This window comes from Anabrus simplex, chromosome 3, assembly GCF_040414725.1.
Source record: "Anabrus simplex isolate iqAnaSimp1 chromosome 3, ASM4041472v1, whole genome shotgun sequence".
NCBI classification, from domain to species: Eukaryota; Metazoa; Arthropoda; class Insecta; order Orthoptera; family Tettigoniidae; genus Anabrus; species Anabrus simplex.
The window spans coordinates 326,914,212-326,934,635 of record NC_090267.1 but is presented as its reverse complement, the minus strand read 5'-3'; the positions used below and the strand labels follow the sequence as shown (position 1 = coordinate 326,934,635).

General features: G+C 38.4%; 1 protein-coding gene across 2 annotated transcripts in view; it reads right to left on the bottom strand.

The window, feature by feature from the left end:
• Cog1 (conserved oligomeric Golgi complex subunit 1) overlaps positions 1–20,424 on the bottom strand; it is a 159,041-nt gene that overhangs the window by 29,939 nt on the left and 108,678 nt on the right. For both annotated transcript variants that reach the window (XM_067143163.2, XM_067143164.2), the window contains exon 14: positions 15,980–16,102. In XM_067143163.2, coding sequence (XP_066999264.2) covers positions 15,980–16,102 — 123 coding nt within the window. The remainder of the gene's footprint in view (positions 1–15,979; positions 16,103–20,424) is intronic.

Sequence of the window (20,424 nt, the reverse complement as noted above, 5' to 3'; positions counted from 1 at the left end):
ACCAGAAGTACGAGATACAATACGCGACAGACAGCCAAGCAGCATACATCTCAACCACTCCACAACAGTAAGTAGATTATTACAGAACTCATACTTATATTCAAAATTTCGTTTATTTTGACTTACAGACATTTATCAACACCAACATCATAAGAAAGTAAAGAGCCACCAACAATTACGACCTTGTCATTCAAATTGAACAATTTCCAGAACATCAGCCAAGTCAAACAAGCCAGGTTCAAGTCACGAAAATAAAATTAGAAAGATAAAGTGGTTTGAGTTTTACACAAAGTGTATCGGCTACGGCTTATGCAAATTCAGACTTATAACTCGCATGTTCATCAGTCTTTTTTAAAACAACATACGAATGTGCTGTCACTTGTTAATTTAGACTACAGACAGACATTTGCATCTAAGCATACCTTGCAATGTTTTAAATATTTTAATGTGTTTATATGTTTGTATAATGGGCAAATTTCACATTTTTTCAATGTAATACGTAATGCAAAACAACGCAAGATTTATTATTATCAACCGTTTTAGACTTTCAAAAGAGCATTTAAGCACGTTCAACCATGTTTGCTAATATTTTAATGTAGATATGTAATATATTTTATTGAGCCGTCAGCATATAATTACACTTGACTGGCGTATTTTACTGCTAATTTACTGCTGTAATATTCACAAATATCAACAAAGCTCACCTCATACATGACTAAACATTTATAAGAATGGAGCTTGCTTTAACTGAATAGGCATAAGCCTATGGTAAATTATTCTTACATTATGCATTAGAAAGAAAAAACGAATCCATTTTATTATAATTACATGTGAATATTGGGTCATTATATTATGTAATAAGAGTATTTAACTTGTTATAATTTTAGCTATGTTGTAACATTGGAACTCTTAGCAAAAGTGTAATCAACATAATGTTGTTAAATTTCAGAATATGTCATAAAGCTTTTAGGAATGAGGCATAATACAAAATGCAAACATAGGATTCTAATGCAGCTGAGGATGACCTTGTAGGAGGTCGAAACGGGCCCTATTATACATGTGATATTCCATCATACATGTGATAATAAATAAGTATTGATTAGGTGGAACCCTTCTTTCTTTCTTTTCTTTCTTTCTTTCTTTTCTTTTTATGATATTTCTTTTTATGAACTCGTTGACAATAAACGATCGCCTCTTTACTACTAGCTGCGACAACCGGTTGTACAGTGCTTGTGTATTTCTCAAATATGCAGAATGGCATCAAAACATGCGACCCTTCGAATTCTTAGAAAAGCCATGGCTACTCAGTGGCAGAGTCATAATGCGTCTATTGTACTTGAGGCTTAGTAAAATAAAGGTTTATAGACAGCAGGAATATTTTCGTGATGGATAGTCGTATTGTAAAGATATTTGGAAAAGGTATTGCCGGCAAATTTACAACGGGTTCTAGTCGATATTATGATGCCAATTTTAAGTTAATGTTTACTAAACACTCGGGAATGTAGAATAATTGGGCAGCCGCAAGAAAATACGGCATAGGCCTAACTAAAGCCTATGTTTGGCATTAGCGTGAAGACAAAGAGCTAAAAAAATTGCGTACTGTACAAAAAATGCATTCAGTGGTCCGCAACAAGAACGCTTTAAAGAAGTCGAAGATTGAGGTATGTGCACGAAAATTGCAACGGCGAAATGGCCATATCGTGGCGCAATAAACTCATTCGTTGACTTTCAACGTTCGCAATTAGGCCTATACATCGCTAACCGCTGAATTTGGCCGAACCTGACAAGGGAGACATGCGTGTAGTGGTAGCCAGTTATATCTGACGCTGCGTAAAAGTAACAGTTTTATAGACAGCAAGAATAATTTCCTGATGGATCGCTGTATTGTAGAGACGCATGGAATAGATATTGCTGGAAAATTTTCAACGAGTTCTCTTCGGTATTATGATGCCAATGTTAGGTGAATGGTCCTTAAACCCACGGAAATAAAGAATAATTGTGCAGCCGCAAAGAAAAAAGAAACACGGTGTGACAAAAATCAATGTTCGGAGTCTAAAAATGTGTAGGCCTACTGTACAACAAGGCATTCATATGGTATTACAAACTTCTTTTTGTGCCTGATTTAAATTTTTTGAAGGAAAAAGTGGGATTCATCTTTTTTTTTTCAGAATGAAATTAAACATACACTAATGGTTCATGTTTGTGGGTTACTGTAGTCACATCCTAGTTCGTGAACCATGGGCAACGGCTGAGTGGCCTAGTAAGTGGTCCTGAGAGTCGGGATACCAGTTGCTATGGAATGGGAGTGGGCATCTCGGACATATTCTGAGTCCTGGCCCTCCTTGTGCTCAGGCAGCTAGAACTATACAATCCATCGGTGGTCCATAACCCGTTAGAGGAGAGATCCTCACTTGGACTATCTGCAAGTAGGGCAGCATCCTGCTTCATGAATCGACCGAGCTCAGAACATTTTAAGCAAGCCTCGGATCTATGGGAGTAACGGAGTCCCACTCCCATTTGACAGGCGAGGGACTCCTTGGAAACAACTTGGCGAACGAAATGGAATTCGATGGGGAGCTATCAATATTAATAGGGCTTATGGAAGAAAGAAAGTAGAACTGGCTGAGTCAGCAAAGAGGATGCATCTGGATGTGCTAGGAGTAAGTGATATTCGAGTAAGGGGAGATAACGAGGAAGAGAGAGGAGATTATAAAGTGTACTTGACGGGTGTTAGAAAGGGAAGGGCAGAGTCTGGGGTAGGGCTCTTTATCAGGAATACCATTGCACGCAACATAGTTTCTGTTAGGCACGTAAATGAGCGAATGATGTGGGTAGATTTGTCAGTTGGAGGAATTAGGACTAGAATTGTGTCCGTGTATTCACCATGTGAGGGTGCAGATGAGGATGAAGTTGACAAGTTTTATGAAGCATTGAGTGACATCGTAGTCAGGGTAAACAGCAAGGATAGAATAGTGCTAATGGGCGATTTCAATGCGAGAGTTGGGAATAGAACTGAAGGATACGAAAGGGTGATTGGTAAATGTGGGGAAGATATGGAAGCTAATGGGAATGGGAAGCGTTTGCTGGACTTCTGTGCTAGTATAGGTTTAGCTGTTACAAATACATTCTTCAAGCATAAGGCTATTCACCGCTACACATGGGAGGCTAGGGGTACCAGATCCATAATAGACTATATCTTAACAGACTTCGAATTCAGGAAATCTGTTAGGAATGTACGAGTTTTCCGGGGATATTTTGATGATACAGACCACTATCTGATCTGTAGTGAACTAAGTATCTCTAGGCCTAAGGTAGAGAAAGTGAAATCTGTCTGCAAACAAATAAGGGTAGAAAATCTCCAGGACGAGGAAATTAGACGGAAGTACATGGATATGATTAGTGAGAAGTTTCGAACAGTAGACATTAAGCAGGTTCAGGATATAGAAAGTGAATGGGTGGCATACAGGGATGCTGTAGTAGAAACAGCCAGGGAATGCCTTGGAACAACTGTGTGTAAAGATGGGAAAAGGCGAACATCTTGGTGGAATGATGAAGTGAGAGCAGCTTGTAAACGTAAAAAGAAGGCTTATAAGAAATGGCTCCAAACAAGGGCTGAGGCAGATAGGGAGTTGTATGTAGATGAAAGAAACAGAGCGAAACAAATAATTGTTGAATCCAAAAAGAAGTCATGGGAAGATTTTGGTAACAACCTGGAAAGGCTAGGTCAAGCAGCAGGGAAACCTTTCTGGACAATAATAAAGAATCTTAGGAAGGGAGGGAAAAAGGAAATGAACAGTGTTTTGAGTAATTCAGGTGAACTCATAATAGATCCCAGGGAATCACTGGAGAGGTGGAGGGAATATTTTGAACATCTTCTCAATGTAAAAGGAAATCATCCTGGTGGTGTTGTGAACAGCGAAGCTCAAGGGGAGGAGGAAAATGATGTTGGTGAAATTATGCTTGAGGAAGTGGAAAGGATGGTAAAGAAACTCCATTGTCATAAGGCAGCAGGAATAGATGAAATTAGACCTGAAATGGTGAAGTATAGTGGGAAGGCAGGGATGAAATGGCTTCATAGAGTAGTAAAATTAGCGTGGAGTGTTGGTAAGGTACCTTCAGATTGGGCAAAAGCAGTAATTGCCCCTATCTATAAGCAAGGGAACAGGAAGGATTGCAACAACTATCGAGGTATCTCACCGATTAGTATACCAGGCAAAGTATTCACTGGCATCTTGGAAGGAAGGGTGCGATCAGTCGTTGAGAGGAAGTTGGATGAAAACCAGTGTGGTTTCAGACCACAGAGAGGCTGTCAGGATCAGATTTTCAGTATGCGCCAGGTAACTGAAAAATGCTAGGAGAGGAATAGGCAGTTGTGTTTATGTTTCGTAGATCTATAGAAAGCATATGACAGGGTACCGAGGGAAAAGATGTTCGCCATACTGGGGGACTATGGAATTAAAAGCAGATTATTAAAAGCAATCAAAGGCATTTATGTTGACAATTGGGCTTCAGTGAGAATTGATGGCAGAATGAGTTCTTGGTTCAGGGTACTTACAGGGGTTAGACAAGGCTGTAATCTTTCACCTTTGCTGTTTGTAGTTTACATGGATCATCTGCTGAACGGTATAAAATGGCAGGGAGGGATTCAGTTAGGTGGAAATGTAGTAAGCAGTCTGGCCTATGCTGACGACTTGGTCTTAATGGCAGATTGTGCCGAAAGCCTACAGTCTAACATCGTGGAACTTGAAAATAGGTGCAATGAGCATGGTATGAAAATTAGCCTCTCGAAGACTAAATTGATGTCAGTAGGTAAGAAATTCAACAGAATTGAATGTCAGATTGGTGATACAAAGCTGGAACAGGTCGATAATTTCAGGTATTTAGGTTGTGTGTTCTCCCAGGATGGTAATATAGTAAGTGAGATTGAATCAAGGTGCCGTAAAGCTAATGCAGTGAGCTCGCAGCTGCGATCGACTGTATTCTGTAAGAAGGAAGTCAGCTCCCAGACGAAACTATCTTTACATCGGTCTGTTTTCAGACCAACTTTGGTTTACGGGAGCGAAAGCTGGGTGGACTCAGGATATCTTATTCATAAGTTAGAAGGAACAGACATGAAAGTAGCGAGAATGATTGCTGGTACAAACAGGTGGGAACAATGGCAGGAGGGTACTCGGAATGAGGAGATAAAGGCTAATTTAGGAATGAACTCGATGGATGAAGCTGTGCGCATAAACCGGCTTCGGTGGTGGGGTCATGTGAGGCGAATGGAGGAGGATAGGTTACCTAGGAGAATAATGGACTCTGCTATGGAGGGTAAGAGAAGTAGAGGTAGACCAAGACGACGATGGTTAGACTCGGTTTCTAACGATTTAAAGATAAGAGGTATAGAACTAAATGAGGCCACAACACTAGTTGCAAATCGAGGATTGTGGCGACGTTTAGTAAATTCTCAGAGGCTTGCAGACTGAACGCTGAAAGGCATAACAGTCTATAATGATAATGTATGTATGTATGTATGTATGTATGTATGTATGTATGTATGTATGTATGTATGTTTCACGTAGTATCGGATTACGAAAAATAACAAACAAGTAAGCCGTAGTGTGGACATCATCTGCGGAAACGCGAGTTTTGAACAAACTGATTGCCGTTTCATACCGATTTTAAAGTGCATGAAGGGTTTTCCGACTTTTATACAAAAATTGGATATAACGACAATCCGTTATAGCGAGTAAATTTTTCGCTGTTATGAATTCTCGCTATAACGGACTTCTACTGTATTATTGACCCTACACTACCTTGGTCAATGGCCAACAAAATACTATCAATACCCTATAAATTGGTGGTTTATTGATGGTTGTTTGGTCTGGGATACAACTCTCAGGTAGCCACACTGCTCGTCAGTACTATGTGAATTACTACGGATCGTGCGTATATGAGACATGTCTTATTTGTGAAAATGAGTAACATTTATTCTGATATTTCCATTACCTGTTACTAACAAGGGGAGGACACAGTTTACAGATACAAGAAGCAAAATCAAACTGGACACATCGGAAGGACCTGAAAAATACATGTTGATTCACAAAACATGAACTGTCATGATCAATATGTGACCTCATTAGGGCCCATTTCCATGATCCCTGAAATACATTCTGTTTGGTTGTCTTTTTCTGAAATAACATTTTCCATCTCTATTGCTACAGACATGTAATATAAGCAATTACACACGATGTAAATAACATCTGCATTTAGTTTCACAAATTTTATTTGGTTTTGCACTGCAATTCCTATTTCATTAGACTGCAAAATGTCCAGACTTGATTATATTCATTTTAAATACACAGTGTAGAGATATGCAGTACATGGCTGCTAAGGATTAGGAAATATTCAGAAAAGGAGATAAGAAGATGTGCAGTAACTACCAAGGAATCACCATCATCTCACTTTTTTTTTTGCTAGTTGCTTTATGTCGCACCAACACAGATAGGTCTTATGGCGATGATGGGACAGCGAAGAGCTAGGAGTGGGAAGGAAGCGGCCGTGACCTTAATTAAGGTACAGCCTGGTGTGAAAATGGGAAGCCATGGAAAACTATCTTCAGGGCTGCCGACAGTGGGGTTCGAACCTACTATCTCCCGAATACTGGATACTGGCTGCACTTAAGTGACTGCAGCTATCGAGCTCGGTCATCTCCCATATTGCCAAGATAATGGGAAGGATACTGGAAAGAAGAACTAGAGAAAAGGTGGATAGTCAGTTATGAGAGGAACAATTAGGATTCAGAAGTGGAAGGTCAACAGTGGAACCCATTTTCATTCTGAGACAGATCATGGAAAAGAACTGAGAATATGGGAAGAATATAGTAATGACTTTTATAGACTTAGAAAAGGCATACAACAGCATCCCCAGAAGAAAAGTCTGGGGAAGTATGATACACAGAGGCATTGACTGGCAATGACAATGATAGAAGCAATATATGATAACTGTTGCAGCAGTATGAAGACAACAGTGGGTAGATCATCCAGAAAATCCCGTCCCATCAGTGACTAATTGCTCACTTGTCTTTGTTCAGATATTAGAACCTCAACCTCCTTTCACTTACACAAGCATCAGTTTACAGTAAATCGTATCCCAGCACACATTCCAGCACGCCTAAGGAAAAGGTCTTCTACTGGTGTTAAGTTACGAAGCTTTGTAAAAGAATTTGGAGAAGAATATTTCTGTACAGACAGTTTAGTTCTATTTTGCAAGTTGTCTGAAGTGAAAATCATGGCTGAAAAACGTTTTAATATGCAACAACAATGTAACACGGCAAAAAACAGCAGTAATGTCAAACGACAGCATGTCGATAAGAAGAGGCAGCAATTGATATTCGATAAGGCTGTTACATCTTCAGCGATGGACAGATGTTCGTATTCTTCAAAGGAACTTTTTGAGATGATGATGTCTGCAAACATTCCTCTAAACAAGGTGAACAATCCCCATTTCAAGAATTTTCTGGAGAAATACACTAAAAAATCTGTTCCTACAGAATCAACACTGCGAAAAAAACTATTTATTTATTTATTTATTTATTTATTTATTTATTTATTTATTTATTTATTTATTTATTTATTTATTTATTTATTTATTAATGCCCTTTTTTCAGTGGCGAAGTTAGGGCTCGAGGCCCTCTCTTCCACTTAACCACATACTAATCAAAACCATACATAAAGTTATGAGATATTTAAAATAGTTAAAACCAAACAAAAAATTAATAGAATTGAGAGCAATTTTAAATACATTACTAAGTTAATAATAAAACTAATTAAAAGTAAGAACTCTTAATAATGACTTATCCTCAGGCGCGCACACATTCATACTTCAACCATTCAGTTAGCTGTCCTCAGCAGGTAGTCTCGGCAGGTGGCCTTAAACCTTTGTAAAGAGCTAGTTTCTCTGACCTGAGCTGGCAGGGAATTCCATAATCTGGCGCCGGTCACTACAAACGATCTATTAATTTTATTTGTGCGGTGCACTGGAATAGAAAGAGTGGATCTGGAACGTGTATTTAAGTTGTGAAATGATGATAGAAAGGTGAATTTAGAAGAAATATACAGTGGCTGACTTTCCGCTAGTACTCTAAATACCATCGTTAAAATGTGTAGCTGCCGACGTTTATCAGGCTTCAGCCATGAGAGAGCCTTATAGTATGGAGTAATGTGAACATCGTACCCAATATTGTAAATAAATCGCAGGCAGGAATTCAGTGCTCGTTGAAGTTTATTACGTTGCTATGAAGATACTTTAAATCAAATACGACATAGTGTAGAAGACAATAAGATTTGGATATCTATTGATGAGACAACAGACACTGCAGGTAGATATAAAGGGAATGTAATTATTGGAACACTCCTTGCTGATCACCCTGGGGATATTTTTCTACTAACCTCAGAAGTTTAGAGAGAGCAAATCATTCAACGATCGAAATTCTTTTTGATATTGAACGAAAAAGTTTGTGGAAGGATGAAATTAAGCGGGAAAACATTCTTCTCGGACATGTATGTAAGATGGCGGATGAGTTGGAACGACGTGTAGATTCAGCTCTCAAAAGTATTGAAAATATTGCGGATTCCGGTAGATATCCCAAGAAGGAATCAAAGGATGACTTATATAAAGCGGTAAGGATTATACGAGAATGCTTTATTGAACTGAAATCTAAACTATGTAGAAATGTGGAACATGCAAATGAGATTGGTTTAAGCGAGATTATGCAACTTGACAATGACATCGTGCTACAGGAAGACAGTAGATGGTTGGGACAGGTGGCACCATATGTTGGCCAAAAGCTGCTAAAGATGGTACAGGCTCCCGCGGCTCAGTCGAGAGAGACAAAACAAAATGAAGAGGAAGCAGGAAAACTGATGGCCCAATTACTAGTGTCACCTAGCGCTCATAGGGACAATTCGCTAATGGCAACCAAAGTTCTCATGGCTGAAGCAAACCATCGAGGAGAAAGTGGTGGAAATGCACATCATCGACCTGAGTCTTTTGACATTCATCATAGAGAGTCTTTGGCAACTTCGGACATAGAAGCGAGAATCATGGAGAAAATTAACCAGCAGATACAGTTCATCTTGGATAATGGTCACATAATGGTTAGAAACGAACTGAAAGAGGCGACCCAACAACCGTTTGTATTTCATGATATACATTATGAATCCAGCCCTCTGATGAGTAATTCATCAAACAAACTTGAAATGGACTTTGAAAACACGGAGTATGCTACAGTAACAAGTCGTCAGGCCTGACAGCAACTTGACAGGCACATCAGAAATGAATGCGTTACCCAAAGTAGCAGATACCAGTTACGATCTGCTAATCAAGAACTTCGCCCCCTGCCCCCAGACAAAATAGGGAAGGTGAATAACAATGGTGGAAAACTCAAATCGGCACCAAGACTATACTGGATGTACATCGGACACCTAGATGAAGAGTCCACGGAAGAAGATATCACCTCTTATATGGCAGAAAATGTATTAATAGCGTCAAAGCTTGCTTCACTATTCGAACAAGAGAACAAAGCGTTCAAAATAGCACTCAAGGAGAAAGACAAAGAAATAGTTGACAATGAAAATTTCTGGCCTAAGGGGGTTACTTTTTGCCCCTTTGAGTTTTAACTCTGAAATCAGGTTATCATCAATATCTACCGTAACAAGAGGTCATCCGGTGCATAGATCACACAGCGACAACTTCAACAACAGCAATATCTCTAAATGCATCAGATTACCGGGCGAGTTGGCCGTGCGCGTAGAGGCGCACGGCTGTGAGCTTGCATCCGGGAGATAGTAGGTTCGAATCCCACTATCGGCAGCCCTGAAGATGGTTTTCCGTGGTTTCCCATTTTCACACCAGGCAAATGCTGGGGCTGTACCTTAATTAAGGCCACGGCCGCTTCCTTCCAACTCCTAGGCCTTTCCTATCCCATCGTCGCCATAAGACCTATCTGTGTCGGTGCGACGTAAAGCCCCTAGCAAAAAAAAAAAAAAAAAGCATCAGATTAATGACTTGGAATGTAGAAGGGTTGAAGAATGTATTAGCCTTGACCCCCCCAGCTCACACTTCTAGAGAATGACATACTGCTCTTCATAGAAACTTTTCGCATGGAAGAAATAGACATTAATGGCTTCTATGGTATTCACTCGCTAGCCAGGAAAGGCGACAGAGGCCGCCCATCAGGCGGATTAAGCTACTACATAAAGCCGCACCTACAGCCTATCAGTTAAATTATCCGTACATTCAACACTTTAACAGTAATCGTTAGTAGGATGAACATAATAGGAGTATACTTCACGCCCAATACAGGCCCTGAGGTCATAATAGACGAACTATGGAAGACACTGGAGAACACAGATAATAACAAACCAATCCTGTTACTTGGTGACCTGAACTGCCATGTAGACAAATGGGATACAAAGTCTCAAGCGATCACAGACTTTCTTCTAGACTACCAGCCAAGACTACTAAAAAGGAAGAATGATTACACATATATTGCCCCAAATGGTATGAGCACAATTGACTTATCTTCTCAAATGCAGAAGGACACGCGCAGGTGAAGACCAAAAAAGAAGCAATCAGGAAACACCTTCCAGTAATAGCGGAAATAAAATTAGGTAATGGAACACTACATCAGTCAGGAGATCCCCCTAAGCAGAGAGTCTCTAGACATATAGAAGTGGACGGATGGCAAAAGAGCAAAGAAGTGATTCCGACAATCATTATGATAGGGCTATGGAACCTGGATGGAGTGACAGAAGCACTGAATGACACAATTCGGCACGCTTCCACTATATTACCTTGATTTGATCGCACTGCAAAGCCATGGTTTGATAAGGAATGTTACATCATGAGACGATCAACGTTACATTTATTTCACTCAGCTAGGGTATATGGTATGGACACGCTAGCGAAATATGCTGAGGAACGTCGGAAATATAGAACTCTACTAAAGGAAAAGAAAACAAATTATGATTTATATATAAAACAGAAGTTATTATCCGAGGCAGAAGCGAAGCCTTATAAAATCTTAAAGTACTCAAAGAAACAGGCATCAACTCCTCTTGTAAACATGTCGCAATGGGAGTCACATTTTAATCATCTTCTTGGAGAATCGAATATAAGGACAAGGACAAACGGCTTCACTCCGCAACTGACAAACATCCAGGACACGCGCCCAATCACAACAGAGGAGGTCAGCCAACTTATAAGCAATGGGAAAAATAACAAAGCGGCTGGACCAGATGGGATTTACATAGAACATTTAAAAGAGACACTCCATGACCTGCTAGATCTGCTAACATGCCTATTCAATGAATGCCTAAAACGTAAGACGATTCCAGATCAATGGACGAAGACACTCATAATTGTGATCTACAAAGGAAAAGGGAAGAAGGAGGATCCAAACTCCTACAGGGGAACTGCCCTGGAAAATGTTATGTTCAAAACCTTCTCTAAACTCCTTCTAAGACGGATGGAACAAAGTCTACGTGCTATACCATCGAATCGATACGGCTTTACCCCGGGGAAATCAACTCTACAGGCTGTGCACGATCTTGTGCAAGAAATAATAATGACCTTAGCGCAACCTGGTAGACCACTGTATGCAATCTATATAGACTATTCTAAGGCATTTGACAGTATTAACAGAAGGATACTTATCCATAAGTTGGAAAATATATTAGGCACTTCCAATAGTGAATTAGAAACATTGAAATCGATTTTAAACGTGAACTATGTAACAATCTATGATGGCATCACCACGTCGAGGAGTATCACTCAAACAAAGGGTGTTCTACAAGGGGATCCGATGAGTCCAATTCTCTTCAACGTGATGACCTCAGATGTTGAGCGATTTATAGACTCAAGATCAGTCGAACAGCTTATGTATGCGGATGACATGGTCATCCTTTCAAGATACCGTGAAGACCTACAAACAGCCATGGAGAACATTAGGGTATGGGCGAAAGATAATTCTATGGAAATAAATAGTTCCAAAACAAAGGCTATGAAATTTAGAAGAGGAGGAAGGATATCTAATATGGACCAACTAAAATGCGGAGAAGAACCTTTAGAATTCGTATCCAACTTCAAATACCTGGGTGTCGTATTACAAACTACTGGAACTGCTTTCTCCCTACATGTACAGGAGCGAGCTACGGCAGCAACGAAAGTCTGAGACATCCCCAAACTCCAAAACCTATCCCTATCAACAGCAATGAAACTATTCAAAATTAAAGTTATGCCGACCGCCACATACGGTATTCAATTAATTTGGCCTTACTTGTCGGTGAACAACCTTAGGAAGCTAGAAAGAGTCAAAGCGAGATTTATTAAGAGAGCTCTCTCAATATCAAAATTCTCAAGAAATAGCTACGCCTAAAAAATAGCACAGGAAACTTCATGGAAGACATAAAGCACATTTTTGGTCTACCGGAAACGCATGCATATAAAACTATCACCGAGGAGAGATGGAAAAAAGCCGACGAGATACCCCAAGAAATAATGGAGACTGATGCAATGAAGTCAGAAATTTGAAAGGGACCGAATTTCAAGCTTTGACATCTATATACACGATTCGCTGTCCACGGGTTTCATGGAAGGATCTGCCAGAATGAGGCATTCCATGAACCCAAGGAGGATTGCGTCTGCAAGAAATGCAATAATCCATGCTCTAAATACCATTTAGTGGAATGTGGAAACAGACCTCAATCTCTAATCACAGAAACGACAGAGTGGTGAAAAAATTGATTGTACGCATTGTGTTTAATAAATTAATTAAAACGTTCTTCTCTCTGTTACTGATGCTGCTCCGTACATGGTGAAAGCTGCTGAAGGCCTCAAGCTGTTTTATCCAAGAATGATTTACGTCACTTGCCTTGTGCATGCTCTGCATAGGGTGGCAGAAGAAATTCGTGGAAACTTTCCTGAAGTCGATAAATTAATATCTAACGTAAAAAAAAATTCTTTGAAAGCACCACTGCAGGTTACGACTTTCAAGGAGTTAGCTCCTTCGACAGCACTCCCTCCACAGCCAGTTCTTACTAGGTGGAGGACGTGGCTCGGTGCTGCCGCGTATTATTGCGAAAACAACTTCACTATCATAAACATTGTTAACGGCTTCAATAAAGATGATGCCTCTTCTGTCATGATTGCACAGAAATTGTTTCCCAACAGTTTGTCAGAAAGTCTGGCATATATTAAGTCAAACTTCGGAATTATATCGAGTGCAATTACTCGTTTAGAATCTGCTGGCTTAGAAATTCATGCAAGTATTGACATTGTGAGAAGTGTTGAACTTTCAGTACAACAATCACATGGAATAGTTGGTCATCATCATCATCACCATCATCATCAATGTCCCATTCCAGTCGCCTGGTGACAGTGTAAAACGAAAACTTCAAAATGTGCTTAATCAAAATAATGGTTTTCACCGTGTGTGCAAGATAAATGATGTTCTTAGAGGAGAAGGTACCAGTACACTTCAAGATGAGTGCATATTTGACAGGAGTGATTTAACATTATTAAAATATGCACCAATAACGTCTCATGACAGAGAGCAGCTTCTCTTCTTACAAGAATGTGTTAAATTAATAAACTTCATTGTTTGTCCATATTGAACCAAGATTACAACTTTTATTATAATTTGGGTCCACCTTATCCAATACATAAAAATTGTTGCGTAGATTTAATTACAACATATATTTCAAACCGTACTAGTTTCGACGCCCTTCTGCATCATCATCAGCTGACAGAAGTTCGTAGAAAAATTGACAATCATAAGTTTATCAATGTCAAATTGATCACAATTTAAAACCATATTAACAACATGAAACTGTGTTAAAAACTGTCTCTAATTTCATATTTTCTACAAGTCCACGACTTGCGAGTCTTATGCCATAAACTGATAAAAACGTATGCAAACTGGTTTGCTCACTTATGTATAAAGTGAATTTAAAAGAACAACAAATTAAAAGAATAATCTTGAGGCATCATGTGCTTAATTTATCACACTTCTTAAAACTTGACATAGTATCGTAGTTGAAATAATTCAATAAAAACTACAGTGTCCCCTTTAATGGAGCAATCCTAATGAGGTGGAAACGAGCGATAAGTCCTTTGAGATGTTATCAAGAACAACATTCCCAGTTCAATGCGGACCTCAAAAGGTCGCTGTACATGCGAAGCACAATGAAACACAGCGATCAGTGTTGCTGTGCCAAGACATAAAAAAGAAAAAACTGATCTAGGTTAAATTTGCTGTGCCAACACTGCTTGCTGTGCTTCATTGCTCTTCGCATGTACAGCGACCTTTTGAGGTCCGCATTGAACCGGGAACATTGTTCTTGATAACACCTCAAAGGACTTATTGCTCGTTTCCACCTCATTAGGATTGCTCCATTACAGGGGACACTGTAGTTTTCATTGAATTATTCAACTATGATACTATGTCAAGTTTTAAGAAGTGCGATAAATTAAGCACATGGTGCTTCAAGACTATTCTATTTTAATTTGTTGTTCTTTTAAATTCACTTTATATCATAAGTGAGCAAACCGGTTTGCATACATTTTTATCAGTTTATGGCATAAGACTCGCAAGTTTTGGACTTGTAGAAAATATGAAATTAGAGACAGTTTCATTCATTTTTAACACAGTTTCATGTTGTTAATATGGTTTTAAATTGTGGTCAATTAGACATTGATGAACTTATATAATTGTCAATTTTTCGACAAACTTCTATCAGCTGATTATGATGCAGAAGGGCGTTGAAACTAGTACTGTTTGAAATATATGTTGTAATTAAATCTATGCAACAATTTTTGTGGTGTTGTTTTTTTTTTGTTTTTTTGTTTTTTTGCTAGGGGCTTTACGTCGCACCGACACAGATAGGTCTTATGGCGACGATGGGATAGGAAATGCCTAGGAGTTGGAAGTAAGCGGCCGTGGCCTTAATTATGGTACAGCCCCAGCATTTGCCTGGTGTGAAAATGGGAAACCACGGAAAACCATTTTCAGGGCTGCCGATAGTGGGATTCGAACCTATTATCTCCCGGATGCAAGCTCACAGCCGCGTGCCTCTACGCGCACGGCCAACTCGCCCAGTCAATTTTTGTGTATTGAATAAGGTGGACCCAAATTATAATAAAAGTTGTAAGAATGTGTCAAGTGATAATAGAAGGTCCTTCGCGCCTGATGCTTTGAAGATGAATCTTGTCATACACTTCAATTCCACCCAGGGAGAAGTATTAAAAAGGTATGTGAGTTTGCACTATAGGCTCTGACGTCCTACCATAATGTATTGAAAGATATCTACTTTGTTTCTTGGTGCTCAATTTAAACTTTAACGCATTTGAATAATGTTAATGAAATCTGGGCTTAAACGTTCCAAAATACATTTTTTTTAAAATAGATTGATTTCTAATTTACTGAAATTTCAAACCACCAATGCAGGGTGCAAATACGTTTTGACTTTTAAAATGTTGTGTGATCTGATAATTTAGCGAACTTAGTACTCTATAGGTGTGTATTCACAAAAGTTTGACAAGTGAATCAAGGATAATAGAGTGTGAATAATTGATGCACATGTATACAATATTCAGAAAACTAATATTAAAGTAAGAATAAAGAATTTAGTTAACATATGTATCAGAGGAATTGCCGTTTAGATTCATTATTTATTTTAAAATGGTTATATTTTGATTAATCATTTTTGGGTCATATTTTATAATTTTTACGTCATATTTTGTCACTTTTGAAGTCATATTTAGTCATTTTTGAGGTCACATTTGCTTACTTATTTGGGCTATTTTCAGGTCTTAAACATCCGAGCAATAATAATAACAATAATAATAACAATAACAACAATAACAATAATAACAATAACAACAACAACAACAATAATGCACTGATGGAAACACGAAGGCCTCTTCAAATACTGACCTGAGTTCTATGGACACTTTTCTTAATGTTGTTCTGGATGTACGGACAAAACACATCCAGATCAAAAGGATCAACCTTATCTTCAAATTTGTCACATAATTCAGTGCACTTCCCCACAAGTTTCTGAAAACAAAACAAAAGACATAAAAAAGAAGAAAATGATCTAGGTTAAATTTGCATCTTAATTAGAGACATAAAGAAGGATCATATTTTCTTGAACAGTACAATTATTTTCAACTCCATATGAGAATAGCCCAATACAGCAAACATTTTCACTGCATTTACTCTTCTTTCCATGAAAACAATGCAATAGATTGGGCTCTTGACATCATGCTAAAATTGGATTCTTCCCAGAACATCAACATCATTCAGTGCTATGCACCACAGCCTGGTTGTGAGGATGAAGAAAAAGAAAATTTTGAAGAAGACATAGAGGAAAGAATAAGAGAAGATGGATCGATTATCATAGAGGATATGGATGCTCAAGTAGGAACTGTGAGAGAAGAATATGAAAGTAATCGAGGAGCACATGAATGGGGTCCACAAAACCCAGAAGGAACTAGACTCCTTGATCTCTGTCTGAGGAACAACCTCGTAATAGGGAATTCACGGTATGGACTCATAGGGTCACAAGACAGGGATGAGATGGAAAAAGTGAATCTCTTATAGACTATTTTTTGATCAAGAAATAACTCCAAAATAGACTGTTAGACATAAAAGTGATTCCTAGTGTCTCCCAGGAAAGTGATCATAGACTTCTCATTGGATACTTCTAGTTCAACAAGTTAAAAGAAGTAAGAACCACACGGGTAAAGTAACTCAAGACATGGAAGCTGAAGGACAGACAGAATAGTAGAGTTTCAAGACAAAATCAAAACAGTACTACCAAAGACAGATGAAAAAACAGTTGAGGAGGAATAGAAGGATCTGAAAGAAAATCTAGTAACGATAACTGGGAAGATATGTGGACGAACCAGTGGCACAAGAAGATGGAAGGAAACTCCATGGTGGAATGACAGAACAAGAACTGCTGTCCTGAACAAGAACAACATGTTTAGAAAATATTTTAAAAACCAGACTGACTAAGGAACTATACAGGGTTGCTGAAAAACAAGCAAAACAAGTTGTCACAGAAGAACGAGAAAAGTGGTTGAACAAGTGAAGCGATGAATTTAAAAGAGGATGTTAATAGTAATAAGAAAATGTTATATGGGATGATGAAAAGTAGAAAAGGAGATAAAGAACACTCCAAAGACCTAAGAGATGATAATGAAAATATGATCACTGAAGATGACAAGATCAAAGAGACTTGGGAGGACTTATTTTAATGAAATGCTAAATGTGAATTGCTTGCAGGCGACACAAAAAAGCAGTACTATCTTATACAAGTCTGCCTCTGACAATGGGTCAGACTTAACATGGAATGATGTGAAATATGTCTGGAAATACATCAAAACTGGAAAATCAGCTGGTGCTGATGAAATTAATGGAGAAATGATCAACAGTGGATTTACAGACTCTTTCATTAGATCTGGAAAGAAGCAGACATACCAGTTGATTGGAAAACAGGCATCATATTTCCAATTTTCAAGAAAGGAGATAAAAAGAAATGTTTCAACTATAGAGGTATCACTTTAAAATCTCAAGTTGGTAAACTTTATGAAAGAATTATAGAGCGTAAAATCAGACCCCTTATTCAAGAGAACCTCTTCAAAGAACAGTATGGATTCAGAAAGGGAAGATCAACAACTGATTTAATCTTTACTGTACATTAATTAATGGAAAAATACTACGAACGCAACCGAGATTTGTGGTTAGCTTTCCTGGATATCACAAAAGCATTTAATGCTGTGAACAGAGAGAAGATGTGGGAAACACTGAAGAAAATTGGAATGCAGGATAACATGACACACAGGATCAAGAATTTGTATAAAGATACCTGTAGTAAAGTCAAAACACCCGTAGGAATGACAATCCTTTGAAATAAAATCTGGATTAAGACAGGGTGGTGTTTTGTCTCCTCATCTTTTCAACACTCTAATGAACCGAGATTCAGAGAAAAGTACAACAAACTATTGGAGGTAAGAAAATGAAAATTATCTTATTCACTGATATATGCTTGTGGGGAGACTCTAAAGAAGACCTTCAAGAAGAAACAAACTCCTGGAGAGAAGCTGCTAAAGATTATGGACTCATGTTCAGCCAAGAGAAAAGTGAAGTTATGGTTATGAAAAGATACAGACAACTCTTGATAGGTCACACAATCATAACTCCACTTTTTCTCAATCAATTACTTGGCCAACATACAAGAAGAAATCTCTTTTGATGAATAACAAAATTCAACATTACTATTCTGTCATTATCCCTACAGGAGGTGCATGCATTTTGAGAACACAAATGGTCACGTGGGGACTGATGTCACCCAAAGTGTTCATGGTGTTTCATAACAAAATAGTTAAATGCATATATTCCTTCATGGATAGCACAATTTATTAGATGTTTATCTAGACTTCAAGATAAAAATATACTTACAGTGTCATATATTTAAGCCCTAAAATTCTTAACAGCCCATAACTTGAACTTAGCACCGCCTACATCTGGTAAATGTGGTATTGTATCTACCGATTCTAATAATGACTTTAGGCATTTCCTTTCTCCACTTCTCTCCATTCTTTCCAATAAAAAGTCTCTGTAATTCATATCACCCCCTTTCACCAGGTGCATCTTCTTCATTCCCCACCTCCTCTTTCTGATCAGGTCCGTTTCATGGTCACAAACAACAACTGTATGTACCTCTCCACTTCTGCTTTCTTCATCTTCAAAAGAAATTTCCTCCTCACCACTAAATGATTCATTTAACCATTCGCTTATGGCCGAGGAATCCACAGTATTCAGAATTATTGTCCTCTTAGTTGTTGACATGATCGCCTATACAAATCTTGTTGATGCCGTCGCAACAACACGCCAACTTATGTTTCCGAAAAAGAAAAGAACACCCACAGCACTTATATTAATGATATTACAGTGGATATGTAGGTGTTCCCTTAAACTTATCATAGATATTCAGTGAAATAAGAATAAAAAATATGATTAAACAGATTAGTTGCAACACGAATAGGTGCGTGGGGGACACCCGCACCCACCGATGTTCAACATCATCTGTTTCTGGTACGAATGCAACTACCTAGAAAGGTACTGACAGACACGTGAGCTAGGAGCAAGTGAACTAGGAACAAAATAAAGAAAAATCTATGTGAGTGATACGTGTCCCCCAAGCGCCTGCTCCAGGTTTAAGCCTGAAACGACTTACGCTAGTGAAACACTATTTAAATTGAACACCAAATCAACAACAGATAGACTGCAGAAGGTTGACAGAAGGATTATCAGAACAATCTTTAATAAAAAGCACCAGGTAGATGGACAATGGAGACTTACCTAATGCAATGGTATACCAGGAAAGTACGTCAATAACAGACACAATGAGAAAACAGAGAATTGCCATTTTTCTGTCATATATCAAGATTAGATGAAACCAAGCTATTGAAACAACTACAGTATAACTCCGATTTTGTGTAACCTCGATTTAGCGTAGATCCACATTTAACGGAAGAAATTTCTAGACCCGAAAATTATTCCAGAAGAGCAATGCAATTTTATATTTGATTTAACGTAATTCAGAATAGGACAAACCTGCATTTAGCAGTAAGGAAATGTAAAAACTCTCAAATATTTATTTCTATTCGTTTTGGTTATGGGACATTAAGAACCTATGAAAAACATGTCATAAGCTTGGTAAGGATGATTCAAGGCAGAAGAGAAATTTACAGCGCAGGCACTAAGGGCTAAAGTGAGATGTCGGACTCAGATACACATCCAATTGCGGTCGCTGTAGTGGAAGAGAACCCCCATTTTAATGACAATGTTATTAAAACCTTCAAAAATTCATACATTAATCTGTGCAATATCCTTCGGTTACAATGAGAACCCTATTGCTGATTCATCAGATATTACGGGCAAATTTAGGCATGGTAGTTTTTATCTGTTATCAATTTTCATACACTCTTCTCCAGCGTTTATACTGAATGCGACTGATCATCTTCCGTATCGATTCCTCGCAATGTCGCTTGGAAAACATCCGTGAAAATGTTTAAACGAACCGATTGCTGTTTCATACTGATTTTAATGTGTTTTTGTGCGAGTCTGGTATCTTCAGTGAGCCTGAAGTCTCCTTACAAATCTGACTGGTGTAAACAAACACCAGGATAACATGTTTTCTCAAGAAGTGTAATGACAGCAGTTGTTAACTCCTTAGAAATAAAGGCTGAAGTAAACGATTGCTTAATTTTAATACTATGTACTGAAATAAAATAAGAATCAATCAATACTGACCTGCATTTAGGGCATTCGCCCAGGTGGCAGATTCACTATCTGTTGTTTTCCTAGCC